Here is a 21193-nt window from a genome sequence, read left to right as displayed (position 1 = left end):
CGATGTAAAAAAAAAAATTACACTCTTAAATACTTCTTAAATCCAAGCGCTGCTCATGGGATTAAGGTTCAGTTGGAATAAGCACTAGAAGAAGGTGAGCTGTGGAGTGGACTGTCTTGATTTGGTGCATGCGTTAGGGAAGGGTAAGTTCCAGTTTCATAGATATGGGAGTGCGTTGTTGGAAATTCAATTGATGCTCTCAAGGGCTTGGGAGGTTTCGATCGATTATGTTCCTCGAGAGGGCAATGCACCGGCGGATTGTCTAGCGGGTTTGGGTGCGTCTCTGCAGTGTCCAGCTGAGCTTGTTGTTCCCCCTAGGGTGGTGTTGCCTCTCCTGGCTATGGACATGGAGGAGCATTAGTTTTGTTATTTAATTTTCCTATGTACCAAAAAAAAATACTTCTTAAAAAAAGTTTTGCTACTATACATACATACATGTGAATTTTTTTTTTTACCGACCCGACCCGAGTTTATGGGGCATGGAGCAGGCCAAGTGAAATGTGAGGGAGATGGATAAGATGATATACTGTTAGCTTGTCATCATCGATTCAGAGCTCAGTTTCACTTCCATGGCTTCCTTTCACTGCTCACTCTCACTCTCACTTCCCTCACTCCCCAAACTCTCCACCACCGTTCGCTTCTTTTCATCATCCACCCAAACCTCAAGAATCCGAGCCTCATCATCCTCCACCTCAACACTCGAAGAAGATGCAGCCGCCATGAGCATCGACAACCTCCGCCGCTTCATCAACCTTAACAAGGGAAAGTGGAATGGCTCTTTCTATGTAACAACAACAACAACAACCCAAAAATTATTTCAACTTTTCTTTTTCCTTGTTGGGTGCTGCTCATTCTCAATCATCACTCTTTTTTGTTCTCTCTATCTTTTGCAGCAATTTGATTCTCGTGGGAATATGTTGCAGCAAGTGACCACCAAGCTTTCAGCTAGCTCTTATGGTGAAGATGAACTCATGAGTCTCATTCAAACGTAACCAAGAATTTTGATTTTTTTTTCTTTTTTTTTTCACAATTATACAAATGCCATCTTAATTTGTTCTTGTTTTTATGAATTTGCAAAACAAAAAGTGAAATATAACAATGTATTGTGTTTTAAATTGTTTAGATGAAAATTTCATATTTTTGTAATTACCAGTGAAAGTATAAGAACTGAAAACAAAAACAATGGACCTGAAATTTTACCTGTTTTTCTGTTCCTTAAGTTTAAAACATTTATGAAGTTATGAAATGACCCATTATTATAATGAGAATGGACTGAATCTACTTTCCTGTAATCTCAATATATTAAATCTTGGGCATCTGAGAAATATTTCTTCATTATTAACCAATTGCTTAAAAAGTTAAAGGAATTGCTATTAAGGTCTTCAGAGCTATCTTTTGCTATTAAGGTTTTCTAAGTCAGAGTCACCTTTTGACATCTGATCTTACTTCCTGTAGTTTTCAACTTGAAAACAAATGTAAATTGTTTAGCTGTTGCTCCTCGCAGGCTGTATATTAAACAACCTTCATCAAGCACTTCAACTTCTGGAGATGATGATAGTGATGATGAATGGGCGGAGTACAAAATTAAAGAAACCAATATGTTTACGGTTGACAAATATCAACAAGTGAGATTTTCTTCTCATGCTGGAATATTGGGGTGTAAACAATCATACATTTCACTTTTTTGGTTGTTTCTTTGTAATCCCATTGCTTCTTTACAATATCCATCACAATTAGTTTGCAGATAGGCTTTTTTCCATCTGAAAGAGCATTTGCACTGAGGTACCAAACAGCTGGTATGTTGGATACAGTATTAAGGCAAGGGGTTCTTGGAGAAGATGACACTGGTGAAGAATCACCTAGGTAAGTGCCTCTTTCCATAGAAGAGATCAATTATAAGTGTTTGATTGATAGATAAGTCGTAAGTGAAATGAAATGTAACAATTGCTTTAGTAAATGAAATCAAGGCTTGGTAGCTTGAGATAGTAACAAAAAAAGTTTTTCTTTTTGTATTGTCATTGTGGAAAGATAACTTGCTAAGTAATTTTCATCAGGGTATTTTTCAACATGCTTCATATCAATAACTTCTCATTCAAGGAGTTGACTAATACGTGATGCAAGATGCAGTGTTTCTGGCCCCTTGGTTAGGTGGCTCTACTCTTAGTAAGTAGCTGAGGCTAACCAAGATAACTTTGTGAAAACCAATAAGAAAAGAGAGAAATTATTAATCATCAACATTGTCACATTATAGTAACTTCTCTTGATGATAGTGATTTTCAACTTGATGAAGTGGTTCCTTTATTTCCTTGTTACATACTTACTGATATTTCATATTTGGGCTTTCTGAATAAGAAATAATTCATAATATGGGTATATATGAGCAATCCAAGCAAGAAAGAAATAAAGGATAAAACTTTCTAGCCGATCTTAAAGTCTTCCGCAGTAGGAAAGAGTAACAAATAAAGAAAAAATCAAATATTCAACTAAAAACTCAGCTAAATACACCATTTAAACCAGGTCCCTGTTTAACCTGGCAATTTTAACACAAATTCTAGATCTGAAATCTCCATAATGTGACAAAACCATGTTAATATTGCTATCAAAATTCTAGCCATCAATAACTACTTTCACAACCCATAAGGGATATGTGGTTCTTTCTCACTGAAACAGAATGCAAAATAAGAGCATATATGTAATCATGTATAGGAAAACCTAAGGGGATAATTGAATTAAAATTCTCTCATTAGTTAAGAAAAACCTGCAATTACAGGAATTTTGAAATGAAATTTCGGAGCTCTATACTTTAGTTAAATGATAGACGGAAAAAAACATATTCAAGAACCCTAATATCTGAAGCCTTCCCAATGTAGGATACACCTAGATTAGGGAATGAATTACAAGAAACAAGAATGGAGTTGGTTCGAGTACTCAGCCTACTACACAAGTCCCTCAATTCCAGAAGCTGCCTTCCTCTCCAAAACTATCCTTTTTATAGCTTAACTGCCCAGTTTAAGGATTTATTGTTGTGGTGTGGCATACATGTAAAATAAAAGACATACTCATATGCACACATTATATTTAACACCTTCCTTAAACTTCCTAATGGTGCAGAAATCTTAAGCTTCCCTCTCGTCGACCATCTATTGTATGTGAGAATTGCCTGTACTCTCTACAGAGAGATATGCGAGCAAGAGCCTTTCACATTTTGGAGCCAAAAGGCACTGTAGATATGCTTCTCCTCTTTCTAGAGGAAAGAACTGACGGGTCTCATCCTCTACTTGAAAGTTCTGGGGTGAGCTTCAGTGTGCATTTTTGTTTATGAAGGATTTTGTGCTTTAACTTGTGCCAATTTTTTACAGCAGCAGGACAAATGTTTTATGTTTATGGTTTCATAGATTTTTTTTCCTTTTTTATTCATTTGGAATTCATGGCAGGACATGAAGAGTAGGATTACACCTTTTATTGGTAAATGGAAAGGTCATTCCATGACAAAACGAAGTGGGGTTTATGGATCTACAATTGCTGAAGCTGATACAGTTGTGTTACATGAGATGGATAGCAACGGGCAACTTATTCAGGTATTTATTACATCGTGCTGCATAAGTAGTATCAGTTTGTACTTAATATAATTCTTCGAGTGTTGAATTATGCTATTAATTGGTGAAAAAATAAAATTTCAGTAACAATGTTTTATTTATGCCGCTTGATCAACTCTGTTTCCAGTTTGGAGTTCTTCTATTTTTAATGCTCTTTTGCCTTTGTTAATTGTTCTACTACCATGGACATGTAAAACCTTCGATTATTGAGTTTGAGTAACATTATCTTTCTCCATTCCCCTCCCTTCACCCAACCTCTTTTGGTTTCTGTTGGTCTAATCCTATATTTATGTTTGGATACCTGTTGACACCCGTGCAAACGAAAGTTAACACTCATTTTGAGACAAAAAGTAAATGAAACTCTTCTCTTGAATTGAGATAAAAGTTAATTCACGTTGCTATCAACCAGTATCCAAACACACTAATTTGTCTTAACAAAAGTCCTTTCCATCTTAGCTTCTTATTTTGTGGACAATAAGAAACACTATCTCTATACTTGCGGTTTCTATTGTTGATGCTGCTACTGCATATCAGGATGTTACTTCTACATCTCATGGGGAAAATGTTACTACTACCAACGTGCATTGGACTGGCGCAATATCTGAAAATTTGGTCACATTTGATGGTGGTTATCAGATGATACTTTTACCTGGTGGCATGTATATGGGATGTCCTTATGATGTAGCAAAAAGTGTAGCACAGTCAAAATCTTTCCATTTAGAGTTCTGTTGGTTGGAGACACCTGATAAGAGGCAAAGACTAGTTCGCACATATGACGTTGAAGGCTTGGCTGTTTCATCTACTTATTTTCTTGAGACTAGATTGTAATCCTCTGTTATCTCCCCCCCCCTCTTCAAATAGTTGTGATTATGAAGATGGCTCCTTTTATTTATTCTGTATCCATTGATTGAATATGATTGGTTCATATATTTAATTGAGCTTCTGATGGGAACATATACTAGCATGTTTGGATCAGTTTATTTTTTAGGGAATCAATTTTGGTATCCAAAAAAGCCTACTCATAAAAGGTTCTTCACAATATTCATTTTAGCTTTAGAATCAATTGTAGAAATATTTCCAAACATGCTAGTAGATTTTGGACTCTAGGAAATGCTTGTATGTACTTCGAGATTTATTTTGATCATTGTTCTATTATCATCGCGGGTAAAAGAAAATCCAACCCAACGGTCAATTAGACTGTACTGTTAGCGGGCTTACAACCTTTGTATTATGTGGGCTTACCGAATTTGTACTATTGGGCCAGGCGACCCATGACCCGAACGGGTCAAAACTTCATAATATATAAAGAGGACACCGCCCATGCGGTGGGGGATCCAACACTTTTTTGCTCATTTGCTATTTTGTCATTCTCTACTTTTGTTGCTTAATTGCTTAGCCCTAACCGGAGATTTAGACCAGAACATTGGCGCCCACCGTGGGGCCGAGGAATTCAATCCTAGGCTTCAAACTCACTAAAAATGGTGAATCGATCTGGAGCAAATGGAAGGGATAATCATGTTAACCATGAAAATGTTCCGCCCGACATTTTGCAACAGATCATGGCGGATCTAACTGATCTCCGCCAACACAATCAACAACTCCAAACTCAACTTGCTGAGATCAATCAAGATCGGGGCTTGCATGAGGGCGATCGTAGAATGGCAGAGATGGTGGTAGATTTCCAACCGTTTACAGAAGACATTGCAAACACAACCGTCCCAGATAACTTGAAGACTTTGGTTCTTGATTCTTATTACGGAGATTCTGACCCTAAGGATCATTTGGTGTATTTCAACACCAAAATGGTTATTGTGGGCGCTTCAGATGCTCTGAAGTGTAAAATGCTTCCTTCAACTCTTAAGAAGTCAGCGATGACTTGGTTTACAACGCTCCCACCGCGTTCAATTGCAGGGTTCATGGATTTATCGGCGAAATTTTTGTCCCAATTTTCAACTAGTCGCGCCCAGAAAGTGACTCCAGCAGCTTTGTTTAATTTGCAACAGAGGCATAATGAAAGCCTTCAATCCTTCATGGGGCGTTTCAATCAATTGTCAGTGCATTTGGAAGATAAAATGCCTGAAATTTGTATTGCAGCTTTTGAGTTGGGTCTTCAGTCACGAAGTTTGAACAGCAGTTTAAGTCGTAAGCCCGTGGAGACAATGGCGGAGTTGCGAAGCAGGGTACAGGGTTTCATTCGGGAGGAGCAAAGTGATCGCATAAAGAGAAACCGTAAGAGTGCAGCGGTGGTTGGCCAACAACAACAGTCAGATTCGAAAAAGGCGGCGGTTAACGATCAGCGTTCGGGCGGAGCGGTTACAAAAGGAGAGAGAGGTTACAATAATTCAAGTCGTTTTGATAACCGCTCTAATTTTTGAAATCGTGCTCAGCCTTATGGAAATCGTGGTTATGGACAGTCGATGACGTGGACCAGAAACCAACAAGACAGGTCGACCCCACTTGCGGTTAATTTAACTGAAGCATTGCACATGTGTCTGGAGGCGAACACAATTCGTTTTCCTAAACAACCAAAACGCCCACCAGGCAACGTGGACAGAAGTAAGTAGTGTGAGTATCACCGAATCGCGGGACACAATACAGACGATTGTTTTACCCTAAAGAAAGAAATTGAGGCTTTGATAAAGGCAGGTTACATGCGTCAACTGGAGGGGCGAAAGGAGTCAGAGGGAGCTGGAACCTCGACGAAACGTGATGACACAGGGAAGGAGATTGAAGAGTCTGAACCAAGGAAGCAAGCTGGAGGTGAAACTAAAGGGCGCATTCATTCTATATTTGGAGGATTCTGAGGCGGTGGTATGACTAATTCTTCAAGGAAAAGGTATGTTCATTCCATTAATGCTGTCTATACAAATGATTGGGGAAGCTGGGGAATCAATCAGCCCGATATCACATTTACTGTTAGAGATTTTGAGGGAGTTCAGCTGAAGGTATGAAAAACGGTAGAAAGGGGGGGTTTGAATAACGTTTTTAGTATAAAACTTCCACCTTAAAGATTTTGACAAATCTTACGAGAACTTAAGTGCTAAAGATAAGAGATAGAAAAGCACACAAGGATTTTATCCTGGTTCACTTGATAAATCACTCAAGCTACTCCAGTCCACCCGTTAAGGTGATTTCTTCCTTCTTAGAATGAAGGCAATCCACTAATCAGGTAAGAGTTACAACTGCACTTGAAACCTACAAGTGACTAACAATTACACTGACTTAGCTCACACTAAGATTCACTCTCTTAGTCTTCTCTAGGATCCGATCAGCCTTGATCTCCTAAAGGAACTAAACAAACTGTTTATCAAAGAATTGTTTACAAGAGATTTGCTTCTAAAAAGCTAATAGTAAACTCAATGAATTTCAGATGAAAGAAAGCTTAGAAGAATTTAAGTTTGTCTTGTGCGTATATGAATGCTTCTAGCCGTTTCTTTCAGTCTTCAGCCTCTTTATATACTCCAAGGATTAGGGTTGAGCGTTGCATGGGAAATGCTACTGTTGGAGGGCAGTTCTGGAAAATCCAGCTTCTGCTGTGTCTGAGACTGTTAGGTAAGTCGTCAGGAAGGTACAGTTGCTTTTGTACTTGGATAGCGACGCGACCTTTAAACCTAGGAGACTTCTGATCAGGGGAATGCTTCATATTGGAACTTGTGAAGCCGGTTGATCAGAGTCAGAGGGAAAGCCTAGATCCTCTGACCATTGTTTCTTCTGATTCTGAACTCAGAGGGAAGAACATGGTCTTCAGAGTATCTTGCTTCTGGACATCAGAACTTCACTAATCAGCTTCTGGATCTTCAGAGTCTTCTACACCATCAGAACATCTGAGCCTTCAGTGTTTCTTGGTTATCAGACTTTCTGGATCTTCAGAACTTCTAGTGAGTGAGTCCACATCAGAGTTTGTATAACTTCAGAACTTCTGAAGCTTTTCCACTGTTCATACTGAACATGGTGAATGCGAAAGCGTTGCTTGGGTTGCTCTTTATACACAGTGTTTCTGATTTGTGTGAGATTGAGTTGAGGTCAGAGCCTGCAAATAGCACACTCAGAAAAACACGTTAGAGTACCACAATTGTTCATATCAAAAGGTTAACTTGTAATCATCAAAACATAGAGTTGTACTACTAGATCAAAACTTGATCTTACAATCTCCCCCTTTTTGATGATGACAAAACTAAGATTTTTGATGAACAATTCTTAAACATTAAACTGAATTCACTCAGAGTTTAGAGATATAGAATAAGACTTATCCTGATGTGAATAGTTTATCTTGCTCATTCTGAATTCAAGTCACTGCTTGATTCTGAGCTTAGCTCCCCCTGAATCTAATACTTGATGAAAACGTTAGTAAAGTCTAGATTCTGAGCTAAATGATATAAGAGTTCAGAGTGAAAAACTTATGACATAGATGAAAATCGAGTAATCAGAGCGCATAAGTAATCAGAGTCACGGACAGGGTATCAGAGTCTTGAGTATCAGAGTCAACTTATAATCACTTCAGAAGAAGTGAAATGTATTCCTTGTATTTGCCCAGTGACACATCTATGGTCATGAAGGTGGAACTCTTAAATTCTCCAAAAGAAAAAATAAATCACACTAACACATCTTACACATCAAAGACTGGGTTTACTCCCCCTTTTTGTCATAAGCAAAAAGCTTGGGGTGTGAAAAACTTAGCTTGAAGTACAAGGTACTCCCCCTTAGAGAAGGTCTAAGTTTAAAGGAAATGAAAACGATGCAAGAATCAGAATTAGGCGAAATAAATAGAAGAGTTAATGCAAGAGAAGAACGTTTACCACCGGTCAAGTGAGTAAAGAGAAGGGTCAGTTACCAAGAACTTAACCTCGAAAAACCGTAGGAGCATTAACTTTCAGAGAGAAAGTGAAGCCTATATAAAGTGTTGGAGAGAAAGGTAAGCTTCACACTTCGAACAATTTTCAGTAAAAAAAAATGGCATCATACATCGTAGCACTAGAAGAGCTGAGGAAGAAGGCCTTTGAGGAGGACTTGTTCCTGAACATCAGGCATCCAGAGGGTACAACGACCATCGCGGAGCTGACACGGACACTGCTGGAAGAGGACCTGCGTCCAGAGGTGAAGAGAGACCTGAGGGAATTTCTTGCCTTCGTGGAGGAGGTGCAAGAACTCAGCCGGCTTGAACTCAAGCTGCTGGAAGAAAAGGAGAGTTTGGAAGAGAAGCTCAAGACCGCAGAAGAGATTCTGGAGAGGGATGAGCTGAAGGACAGGCTCAACAACATCCAACATGCACTGGAGCGTCTGGAGAAGGATAGGTCAGAGCAGCGCCAGGAGTGCAGAAGAATGAGGAGGGATCCTCCATTCTAGACTTAGGGAAAGAAAGTATGATGTAAACATAAAGATATGATGAATAAAAAGATTTTTGCAAACATATGTGACACAAATATATATAGATATGCATAGATAATCACAAACGAACAAAGTAGAATAAGTAAATAAAAAGAAACAGAGTTTAACAAAAATAAAACAACGTTAAAGAAAAAGAAAAACGAAGAGATCCTAAAACTAAGGTTTATCAGTTCGTCGCAGAAGTTCCATCATCATGTGCTTCATTTCAATCAGCATGGATTCATGAGTGTCAAGATGCTGTTCCATGATGTCGAGTCTGGATGAGCTTGACTGAGCAGAACCGGAAGGAACATTCTGAGCAGCTTGAGGAGCTGGAATGGAAGCAGAAGTAGCAGGAGTAAACACTACTGGTGCAAGTGCTTGGCATCTAAGAGCCTCAGCTTCAGCCTCAAGTCGTTCTGCCTCTAATCGGGCTTGTTCAGCTCGAGCTGCTGCTTGACGTGCAGCTTCTTCTGCTTGAGCTTTCTTTCTCTTGGCTTCTTCAATAGCTTCAAGAAGCTTTTGTCTCTGTTCTTGTTCATGAAGAGCCACCCTTCGAGCAAACCTTTGCTTTGCAGCCTCAATGCTCTGACTTCCCTCTGCATGCAGGAGCTGCATCATAATTGGAACTTGAGCCACTAGCCAAGTGCCCAGGGTGTTCCACTCATCAGCCACACGTTCAGCATTCTCACTGAGGTCAGTCTGACCGTGCACATTGCGTAGCATCAAAGAAGCTTCATGATAGAAAGTATTGATGCACTCAGAGAGAGATGTGGTCGGAGGTGAGTGTAAGGAATTATGGAGAGGTTGGTTTCAGGAGAGGCTGGGTGATTGCTGCTGTGAGCTTCAGAGGCACCTTGTGGAGAACCAATGTTAAATGTTTGAGCATTGGGTTCAGAGGTTCCAAGGTGAGGTTCTGAAGTTTCAACCAGAGGATGGGGTGATCTAACCGAGGATTGGTTAGACACTGATTGTTCGGGTTCAGGTTCTGGTTGAATAGGCTCTTGTTGGTCTGGGGCAGGGTGAGCTTGTTGAGCCAAAGGGTCTGCCTCTTGTAAAGGATTGGCCAAGATAGGTTCATCTGGGTCAACTAGACGTTCAGGTCTAGGGCCAGGATATCTCCTAGGGCTTGGACAAGTGAGGTAATACTCTTCTAAGGTAGACACCTTTTCTTTTCTGACCTCCATGAATTTTCTAATGGATTCAGAGTTATTGGAGGGAGAAGAATCAGCAACATTGGTTGGGAAGGATACAGGTGTAAAGGCTGTGGAAGAGTCTGTATCCGTGGGTTTGAAAGCCAGACGTTCTGATGCTCTTGGGACAGAGTGATCAGAGGTTCTGGGTTCAGGTTCTGTGTGGGTAGGCTCTGGTTGTGCATGAATGATGGGTTCAGAAGATAATGGGTTGTACTGAATGGTAATGGGTGAGGTAGGTTCTTCTGACCTAAAGGGTTGGTTCTGAAGCAAATTCCAGAGAGGTGCTTCAGTAGGGGAAGGTTGAAAGAATGAGGATCTTGGGGAATGTGGTGGAGAGGTGGTTTGTGCAGCTGGTTGGGATTCAGGAATAGGAGTGAGGGGATTTGAGGAGTGTTTGAGCATGGCAGATATAGGGAGTGCATCAAATAAATTCAAATCATCATCAGAAGCAATTGCAGACTTACTTGTAAGTGCTGATGATCTTGTCACTCTGGCAGGAGGTTCAGTCCTTCTGACCACTTCAGCAGCGGGTTCCACCCGAGTAGGCTTCACCACGATTCTGACTTGCTTCTTCTTCTTCTTAGGAGGACCATCCTCATTATCACTATCATCACCATCATCAGGCTTTCTCTTCTTCTTTTTGACCAGCGGGACATCTGATTCCTCAGAAGATTCTTCTAGGATCATCTTCCTCTGAGCTTTCTTCTTGGGAGGAGAAGGAAACTCTGGAGCTGGCGGCAGTCTGCTGAAGAAATCATCGAAATCAATTACGAATCCTTGAGCCCTTAGGTCTTCAACATAGCACCTAATGGCGTCAGGATTGTCTGCCTGAGTCCACAGAGGGTAGTCATTCAGAGGCATCCTTCTACTTCTGATTTCAGAAGATGTGTCTTCACGAGCAGGGGCGATTTTCTTCTGGACCAAACCCATCTTCTTCAGAGAATTTGCAGTGAAGACATCACTGACAATGGTGGTCAGATCCTCTACACATCCAGCATTGACCAGATCTTGCACCAGGTTGCTTTCAATGAAAAAGTCTGAGAGTAGTCTCCCAAAGGGGATATACTTGATTGCTGACTTGATGGAGGCAGTGGTACGAGACTTCCGGATGCATTCCTTCAAGTAGGAGAACAGGAAGTAGGGAAGGCAGATCTTCTTCTGGTCTTGGATGAAGAACAACATCACCTTCTGGTTGAAGTTGATGTAGTCTGGTGAACTGCCCTTTGGTCTCTGGTTTATGCAGTGGAGCAAAATTTTGTGCCAGATCCTGAGCTTGGGATGAAGGTCCATCACCTTGTAATTCGTCTTGCCCGGTTTGTAATTGGTGTACAGGGCTTGGTTGATTGTATCCTTGGTGCTGGGTTTCAGCTTCGATTCCGTGAGTTGGAAACGATACCCAAAAGCAGTGTCTGCACCCAGCAAATTCACGAAAGACTTCTCTGTGATGATGATCTTTCTTCCAAGAATGTGAGATACCACCTGAGTATCATCACAGTCGGCGTGCTTCCAGAATTCCTTGACCAGTCTATCATACACCGGTCCTCGAAGTCTGTTGAAGTAATTTCCCCAACCTTGAACTTGGACTTCAGGACGAAGATCATACCCATTTGTAGCCAGGTTGTCGAGGTTGAATCTCCATTCTGCCAGGACTTGAAGTTCCTCAGGAGCATATACGCAGTGAATGGCACAGCCCCGTTCTGCAATTGGAACAATCTGCTCTTGAGCTTGACCTTGATCTTGTGTCGGATTCTCAGGGCCCCTTTGACCCGTTGCTAGACCAACTACCATGTGAGGGAACTGGGGTGCATCTGCAGTAGATCTTCTGGTTTGACTCACCATTTTTGAAGCGGTTGAAGGTTTGAGGTAGAAGATGAAGGTTGAAAGATGAAGAGAGATCGAGAGAGAAATCGAGGAAAAGCGGTTTTTGAAAAGCAGAGAGAGCGAGAGTAAAAACCGGAAGTGAAGGAGGTCGTGTGTGTATAGTGGGTTTTGACAAATAACCGTTGTTGATTCAAAAAGCAATTTAAGATCAACGGTTGAAAATTAAAGATAGATAGTAACAGTAAATAGACAAGTCACACACATGAGAGAAGCACATCTACACGCAATCATAACAGACTGTCACACGGGCACAAGGAACTATGCATCAGAAATACTGACACACGTGTTGCTGTCTCAGCTTCAGAGTCAGTACCAGTGGGTACAAACACTCTGATTGAGTTACCTTCTGGACTAGACATCTTCTGATCAAGAAGTATCATAGTCAGAGGTTCTGATCCATCTTCACTCTGGACAAAAATCTATGTTTAGATTTTTCAGAATAAAATTAAATCTATCCTCTGCTAAGGGCTTTGTAAAGATGTCTGCCCATTGATGGTCAGTATCAACAAACTTCAGAAGAAGTACGCCCTTCTGTACATAATCTCTAATAAAGTGATACTTTACCTCAATGTGCTTTGCCCTTGAATGCAGGATAGGATTCTTACTCAATGAGATTGCAGCAGTGTTATCACAATAGATTGGGATATTGCTCTCAAGGATCTGATAATCCTCCAGCTGATGTTTCATCCAGAGCATCTGAGTGCTGCATATTGCTGCTGAGATATATTCTGCCTCTGCAGTTGATAGTGCAATGGTTGATTGCCTCTTGCTTGCCCATGAGACTAGATTGCTTCCCAGAAATTGACAATTTCCGGAAGTACTTTTTCTCTCTGTTCTATCTCCAGCATAATCAGCATCACAGTAACCTGAAAGCTTATACTCTAATGTTTTCTTATACATCAAGCCAAGGTTAGTGGTGCCTTTCAGATACCTTAGGATCCTCTTAACAGCAGTTAAGTGGGTTTCCCTTGGATCTGATTGGAAACGAGCACATAAATGAACACTAAATAGAATGTCTGGCCTAGATGCAGTTAAGTATAGAAGTGAACCTATCATGCCACGATAGAGCTTCTGACATACTTTACCACTTTTATCTTCTTTCTCCAGAATGCATGTAGGATGCATTGGAGTCTTGGCCACTGTAGATTCCAGCATATTGAACTTCTTCAGAAGTTCTTTAGTGTACTTGCTCTGATGGATATATGTTCCTTCTGGTGTTTGATCAACTTGTATTCCCAGAAAGTACTTTAATTCTCCCATCATACTCATCTCAAATTCAGCCTGCATCATCTCAGAAAATTCTTTGCATAGGGATTGATTAGCAGAACCAAATATAATATCATCAACATAAATTTACACAATTAAGATATCATCTTTATAAGTCTTGCAAAAAAGAGTTGTATCTACTTTACCCCTTACAAACTCATTCTCCAGAAGGAATGAGCTAAGTCTCTCATACCATGCTCTGGGAGCTTGCTTCAGACCGTAGAGTGATTTCTTCAATTTGAACACATGGTCTGGTTTCTTCTCATCTTCAAAACCTGGGGGTTGATGAACATAGACTTCCTCTGAGATATAACCATTTAGGAAGGCACTCTTTACGTCCATCTGATGTAGAACTATGTTGTGATTTACTGAGAAAGAGATCAACAGTCTGATTGCCTCCAGTCTTGCTACTGGAGCAAATGTTTCAGTGTAGTCTATTCCTTCCTGCTGGCTGTAGCCTTGAGCAACTAGCATTGCCTTGTTTCTGACTACATCTCCTTTCTCATTCAGCTTGTTTCTGAATACCCATTTCGTTCCAATAACATGGACACTCTCAGGCTTCTTCACTAAGCTCCAAACATCGTTCTTGGAAAATTAATTCAATTCTTCTTCCATGGCCAGAATCCAATCCTTGTCCTGAAGGGCTTCATCTATGGACTTGGGTTCAATTAAGGACACCAATCCTTTCAGACTGAGCAAGGTCTCTTCAGAGGGTCTGAAGGCAGATCTGGTTCTGACTGGTTCGTCTTTGTTGCCCAAAATCAATTCCTTAGGGTGAGCTGCAGTGATTCTGCTCTTCTTCAGAGTTTGTGAGTTAGAGGGACCAGCTTCTTCCTCTGGTTCATCTTCCTCTGGCTCAGCTTCCTCTGGAGCTTTGCCTTTGTCAGAAACATTAATGCTTAAATCTGCAAACTTTTCAACTAGCTTTGACTGGTCAGAGTCAAGCTTATCGTCAAATCTAACATGAATAGATTCTTCAATAGTCTTAGCATCAGTATTATAAAATCTAAAACCCTTAGATCTCTCAGAATAACCGAGTAATAGACACTTAGAAGACTTAGCATCAAATTTATGCAATCTATCCTTAGTATTGAGAACATAACAAACACAGCCAAAAGGATGAAAATAAGAAATGTTGGGTTTTATGTTCTTCCACAATTCATAAGGAGTCTTATTCAGAATTGGTCTCACAGAGATTCTGTTCTGAATGTAACATGCTGTATTTACTGCCTCTGCCCAAAAGTGCTTAGCCATGCCAGTTTCTTGGAGCATGGTTCTAGCCATCTCCTGAAGAGTTCTGTTCTTCCTCTCAACAACACCGTTTTGTTGAGGAGTTCTGGGACAAGAGAAATCATGTGCAATTCCATAGGAATCAAACAGACTCTCAAACTTGTCATTCTCAAACTCTCCACCATGGTCACTTCTGACACGCACAATCCTACAAGCCTTCTCGTTTTGCACTTGAGCAATGAAGGTAGAGAACACAGCATGAGACTCATCCTTGCGGGTTAGAAACTTTACCCATGTCCAGCGGCTATAGTCATCAACGATAACCATCCCATATCTCTTGCCACCTATAGACTCAGTTTTCACTGGTCCAAAAAGGTCGATATGCAGAAGTTCTAACGGCCTTGAGGTTGAGACAACATTCTTTGCCTTGAAAGGGACTTTTGTGGATTTTCCTTTCTGACATGCTTCACAAAGAGCGTCTGAAGCGAACTTCAGATTGGGTAAGCCCCTGACAAGGTTTAGCTTGCTCAGCTGAGAAATCTTTCTCATACTGGCATGCCCTAACCGTCTATGCCATACCCACTGCTCTTCATTAACAGACAGAAGGCACTTCACATTATGAGCCTCCAACTCAGATAATCTGATCTTATAAATGTTGTTCTTCCTCTTGCTGTTAAACAGAACAGAGCCATCGATTTGACTTACAGCCCGGCAGGACTTTTGATTGAATATAACATCATAACCCTTGTCAGCTAATTGACTTATAGACAATAAGTTATGTGTTAAGCCGTCTACCAATAACACATTATCAATGCATGGACTACTATCTACACAAATAGTACCAGTACCAACAATTTTACCCTTTTCATTTCCTCCAAAGCCAACTTCGCCTCCAGGCTTAAGTTTCAGCTCTCGGAACATACGCCTTTCTCCCGTCATGTGACGCGAGCATCCACTGTCCAGATACCATGATTGGTGTTTCAGTGGAGCTATCAAGGATATCTGCAACATAGATAATCTTGTCCTTAGGTACCCACTTTCTGGGTCCTTTCTTGTTAGTTACCCCAGAGGTTCTGATCACCTTGGGTGTCTCAACATGATATTTTAAAGGAATATTTGCATGATATTTAGTCATAGAGAAGGATCCCTTTTTAAGAGGGTGTTTAGCAACTTTAGCAGGTACAGGATCAGGCAATATGGTACCAGAGGGAACAAAGCATTCATACAAGGATTTAGCTTTAGACACAGAGGGCTCATTTCTAATTGGTTTAGAATAGCCAATGCCATGCATTCCATTTCTGCTTACGCCATAGATCATTGAAGCCATTAAGCTTCTATCCACGCTTTTAGCTAGGAATCTTTGAAAAGACTTTTCATACTTAGATTCATTTCTACAATCAGAGGCATCACAGGCAACAATTTCTTCTAACTTAGCAATCTGGTTCTTAAGCACAGAGTTAGAATTGATCAAGGCATGATTATCATTTTTCAAATCAGAAATAATTTTCTCATGTTCAGAAGGAGTCTTGGAAACAGCAGATAAGTTCTTTTTCAGCTTCTTATGCTTAGACAATAAGGAGTTATACTTATCCATAATATCAGACAATGCATGTTTCAGTTCAGAGGTAGAGAAAGAAGCGAATACCTCATTTTCATCGTCTGAGTTAGGATTTCCTTCTGATTCTGAGTCAGAGTCAACAACTCTCTTTGACTCTGCTTCCTTGTCTTTGACAATAGCCATGAGTCCTTGGACTTCACCATCAGAGTCAACATCCTCTGACTCTGATTCATCAAATGTCACCATCAGACTCTTCTTCGTCTTGAAGTGCTTCTTTGGCTTCTTGTCCTTCTTTAATCTTGGACAGTCACTTTTGTAGTGCCCTGATTCTTTGCACTCAAAGCATGTGACTTCCTTAAGTGAGGACTTCTTCTGACCTGAGGATTCAGACTTTCCTCTTGCCTTTCCAGAGCCTTTGTATTTGCTCTGCCTGTGCTTCCAGATGCGATTGAGTCTCTTGGAGATCAGAGTCAGCTCATCTTCATCAGAATCTTCTGACGCTTCTTCAGATTCCTCTTCTTCAGCTTGAAGAGCTTTTGACTTCTCAACCTTAGCCTTTTCAGATTTAGATTTCAAGGCTATGGACTTTTTCCTCAGATCTTGCATCTCTGAGCGCTTCAGCTCATGGCATTTCAAAATGCTGATGAGTTCTTCTAAACTCATATTCTCAACGTCTCTCGTGAGCTCTATTGAAGTCACTAAGGGCATCCAACTTTCAGGAAGACACCTGATGACCCTTATGACATGATCTTTTGTTGTGTAGCTCTTGTTGAGAGGTCGTATGCCAGCTACAAGCAGCTGAAATCTGGAGAACATTTCTTCAATGGACTCATTTGGCTCCATGATGAAGGATTCATATTTTTGGATCAAAGACAATGCCTTTGATTCTTTGACTTTCTTGTTTCCTTCATGAGACATCTTCAGAGATTCGAAAATGCCTTTCGCAAACTCACGATCTGTAATCTTCTGGTACTCTTCATAGGAAATAGCACTTAGAAGAATTGCTCTTGCTTTGTGATGTTGTGAGTACAGCTTCTTTTGATCAGCAGTCATCTCTGACCTTGGGATCTTCTTGCCATCTGCATCAACTGGACGCTCGTAGCCATCCACAATAATATCCCAGAGATCTGCATCGAAACCCAGAAAGAAACTTTCCAGTCTATCTTTCCAATATTCGAACCTTTGACCGTCGAACATAGGAGGCTTTGCATTGTAACCATCTCTTTGAGTTTCACTGGTGGTGGCAGCCATTGTTTTTCACACCGGCCCGGATCACTGAACACTGTTAGGTGTGGTAATCAGAACTTGCGCTCTGATACCAATTAAAGGTATGAAAAACGGTAGAAAGGGGGGGTTTGAATAACGTTTTTAGTATAAAACTTCCACCTTAAAGATTTTGACAAATCTTTCGAGAACTTAAGTGCTAAAGATAAGAGATAGAAAAGCACACAAGGATTTTATCCTGGTTCACTTGATAAATCACTCAAGCTACTCCAGTCCACCCGTTAAGGTGATTTCTTCCTTCTTAGAATGAAGGCAATCCACTAATCAGGTAAGAGTTACAACTGCACTTGAAACCTACAAGTGACTAACAATTACACTGACTTAGCTCACACTAAGATTCACTCTCTTAGTCTTCTCTAGGATCCGATCAGCCTTGATCTCCTAAAGGAACTAAACAAACTGTTTATCAAAGAATTGTTTACAAGAGATTTGCTTCTAAAAAGCTAATAGTAAACTCAATGAATTTCAGATGAAAGAAAGCTTAGAAGAATTTAAGTTTGTCTTGCGCGTATATGAATGCTTCTAGCCGTTTCTTTCAGTCTTCAGCCTCTTTATATACTCCAAGGATTAGGGTTGAGCGTTGCATGGGAAATGCTACCGTTGGAGGGCAGTTCTGGAAAATCCAGCTTCTGCTGTGTCTGAGACTGTTAGGTAAGTCGTCAGGAAGGTACAGTTGCTTTTGTACTTGGATAGCGACGCGACCTTTAAACCTAGGAGACTTCTGATCAGGGGAATGCTTCATATTGGAACTTGTGAAGCCGGTTGATCAGAGTCAGAGGGAAAGCCCAGATCCTCTGACCATTGTTTCTTCTGATTCTGAACTCAGAGGGAAGAACATGGTCTTCAGAGTATCTTGCTTCTGGACATCAGAACTTCACTAATCAGCTTCTGGATCTTCAGAGTCTTCTACACCATCAGAACATCTGAGCCTTCAGTGTTTCTTGGTTATCAGACTTTCTGGATCTTCAGAACTTCTAGTGAGTGAGTCCACATCAGAGTTTGTATAACTTCAGAACTTCTGAAGCTTTTCCACTGTTCATACTGAACATGGTGAATGCGAAAGCGTTGCTTGGGTTGCTCTTTATACACAGTGCTTCTGATTTGTGTGAGATTGAGTTGAGGTCAGAGCCTGCAAATAGCACACTCAGAAAAACACGTTAGAGTACCACAATTGTTCATATCAAAAGGTTAACTTGTAATCATCAAAACATAGAGTTGTACTACTAGATCAAAACTTGATCTTACATCAGCCTCATGAAGATGATCCCATTGTGGTGATGTTGAAAGTCGCTGATTATGAAATCGAGAGGGTACTGTTGGATCAAGGGAGTTCTGCAGATTTGATATATGGCGATGCATTCGAAAAGTTAGGGCTTACGGAAACTGATCTGTTACCGTACGATGGGGCGTTAGTTGGTTTCTCAGGTGAGAAAGTATTTGTTAGAGGGTATGTGGAGCTAAACACTGTGTTTGGTGAAGGTAAGAATGAGAAAGCTTTTTCCATTAAGTTTCTTGTGGTACAGTGTACATCGCCGTATAATGTGCTTATTGGGAGACCATCGCTTAACAAACTGGGGGCGATTATCTCAACAAGACATTTAACAGTCAAGTATCCATTGGACAAGGGCGGAGTTGGAACTTTGAAGGCTGATCAAGTGGTTGCTAGGAAATGTTATTCCGACAGCTTCAAGCAGTATGGTCACATGGGAAAAAGAGCAGTGAAGGAGGGACATAGAGTTTTTGGGGTGGATGTTGATGAAGAAGAGGTTAGTTTGGATCCGAGAGAGGGCTTTTCTGATTTTAAGATGACTCCAGAAGAAGAAACAAAGACAGTAAAAGTGGGCGAAAGGAATCTGAAAGTTGGGGTTAACTTGACTCAAATCCAGGAAAGCAGACTGGTGCAATTGTTAGCTGAGAACATGGATTTATTTTCTTGGAGTGCACGAGATCTTCCAGGAATTGATCCAGAGTTCATTTGCCACAAATTGGCATTGAACCCTGGTATGAAGCCGATCGCCCAGTTGAAGCGTAAAATGGGCGAAGAGAAAGCACTGGCGGTGAAAACAGAAACTAACAAGTTAATTGATGCAGGTTTTATAAGGGAGGTGAAGTATCCTACTTGGTTGGCTAACGTTGTCATGGTCAAGAAGAGTAATGGAAAATGGCGAATGTGCACATATTATACGGATTTAAATAAGCACTGTCCAAAAGATTCATATCCACTGCCAAACATAGATAAGTTGGTAGATCGGGCTTCGGGATTTGGCATGTTGAGCTTGATGGACGCGTATTCGGGCTATCATCAAATTCGAATGTATGCGCCAGATGAAGAAAAAACAGCATTTATGATAAACCAAGCAAATTATTGCTATCAAACCATGTCGTTTGGGCTTAAGAATGCAGGGGCGACTTATCAGCGATTGATGGACAGAGTCTTTGAAAAGCAAGTAGGGCGTAACATGGAGATTTTTGTGGATGATATGGTGGTCAAATCAGAGGAAATGGGCGGTCATTGTATGGATTTAGCTGAGGCTTTTGGAGAAATCAGGAAGCATAACATGCGTTTGAATCCGGAAAAATGCTCTTTTGGAATTCAGAGTGGAAAATTTTTGGGCTTTATGATTACTAGAAAAGGAATTGAAGTTAATCCCGATAAGTGCAAGGCAATCCTAGAAATGCAGAGCCCAACATCAGTTAAAGAAGTACAGAAGCTAACAGGAAGGATTGCGGCTTTGTCACGATTTTTACCATGCTCAGGGAGTAAGGCAGCTCCGTTCTTTCAATGTTTGAGGAAGAACAAAGCTTTTCAATGGACAGATGAGTGCGAACAGGCTTTCCAAACTCTAAAGGAGCATCTAGCTAAGCCTCCCATATTGTCAAAACCAATTCCAGGTATTCCGTTGTCAATTTTCATTTCCATATCAGATAATGCTGTGAGTTCTGTCTTATTGCAAGAATGTAAAGAGGAGTTGAGAATTATATATTTTGTGAGTCATGCTTTACAAGGGGCTGAGATAAGGTATCAAAAAATAGAAAAAGCTGCACTAGCTTTGATTATCACCACCAGGAAGTTGAGGCCTTATTTTCAAGGTTTTCAAATCAAAGTCAAAACTGACTTTCCCCTACGCCAAGTACTTCAAAAGCCTGATCTAGCAGGGCGTATGGTTTCTTGGGCTGTCGAATTGTCAGAATTTGGTATAGTATTTGAGAAGAAGGGACAAATAAAGGCGCAGGGCTTGATAGATTTTGTGAATGAGATGTCTCCGGAAGAAAAAGTACCAGAAGAAGTGGAATGGTTTTTGTCTGTTGATGGGTCATCAAATCTGAAGGGAAGTGGAGCTGGTATAGTTTTGGAGGGACCAGGTGGAGTAATTATTGAGCAATCTCTCAAGTTTGACTTCAAGGCGAGCAACAATCAAGCAGAATATGAAGCAATAATAGCAGGGGTGAGGCTTGCTTTGGAGATGAATGTACGTTGTATTGTAATAAAAACTGATTCTCAGCTTGTGGCAAATCAGATAAAGGGAGATTATCAGGCGAAGGATGTTCAGTTGGCTAAGTATTTGGTAAAGGTTCAAGAATTGTTGAAGTAGATGGACAAGTTTCAGGTAAATCATGTTCCGAGGGAGGAAAATACAAGGGCTGACATACTATCCAAACTTGCAAGCACGAAGAAACCAGGTAACAACAAGTCTGTGATTCAAGAGACTTTGAAGGGTCCAAGTGTGAAGGAGGATGATGTTATGATGGTAACGGGCGGAGCAACTTTAGATTGGATGGATAGAATTCGAATGTGCCTGGAAGCGGATGGATCAGAT

At 40.7% G+C, this 21193-nt stretch overlaps 2 protein-coding genes across 2 annotated transcripts; both read left to right on the top strand.

Annotated features, from left to right (window-relative positions):
* The first annotated feature begins 510 nt into the window (after positions 1 to 510).
* Positions 511 to 4554, top strand: LOC130739403 (uncharacterized). Its single transcript, XM_057591677.1, has 7 exons — positions 511 to 785; positions 894 to 988; positions 1505 to 1625; positions 1745 to 1863; positions 3112 to 3292; positions 3435 to 3578; positions 4131 to 4554. Exons 1-7 carry the CDS (start codon positions 570 to 572, stop codon positions 4422 to 4424), a joined length of 1170 nt encoding a protein of 389 aa, XP_057447660.1. The 5' UTR covers positions 511 to 569; the 3' UTR covers positions 4425 to 4554.
* A 520-nt stretch (positions 4555 to 5074) lies between these two features.
* Positions 5075 to 20968, top strand: LOC130737008 (uncharacterized). Its single transcript, XM_057588780.1, has 4 exons — positions 5075 to 5401; positions 5600 to 5908; positions 18626 to 20267; positions 20409 to 20968. The coding sequence occupies exons 1-4, from the start codon at positions 5075 to 5077 to the stop codon at positions 20966 to 20968; spliced, it is 2838 nt and encodes a 945-aa protein (XP_057444763.1).
* Positions 20969 to 21193: the final 225 nt, after the last annotated feature.

This window comes from Lotus japonicus, chromosome 2 (assembly GCF_012489685.1).
Source record: "Lotus japonicus ecotype B-129 chromosome 2, LjGifu_v1.2".
NCBI classification, from domain to species: domain Eukaryota; kingdom Viridiplantae; phylum Streptophyta; class Magnoliopsida; order Fabales; family Fabaceae; genus Lotus; species Lotus japonicus.
Note: the sequence above shows the minus strand (reverse complement) of the source record. Positions and strands in the feature narration are given on the sequence as shown.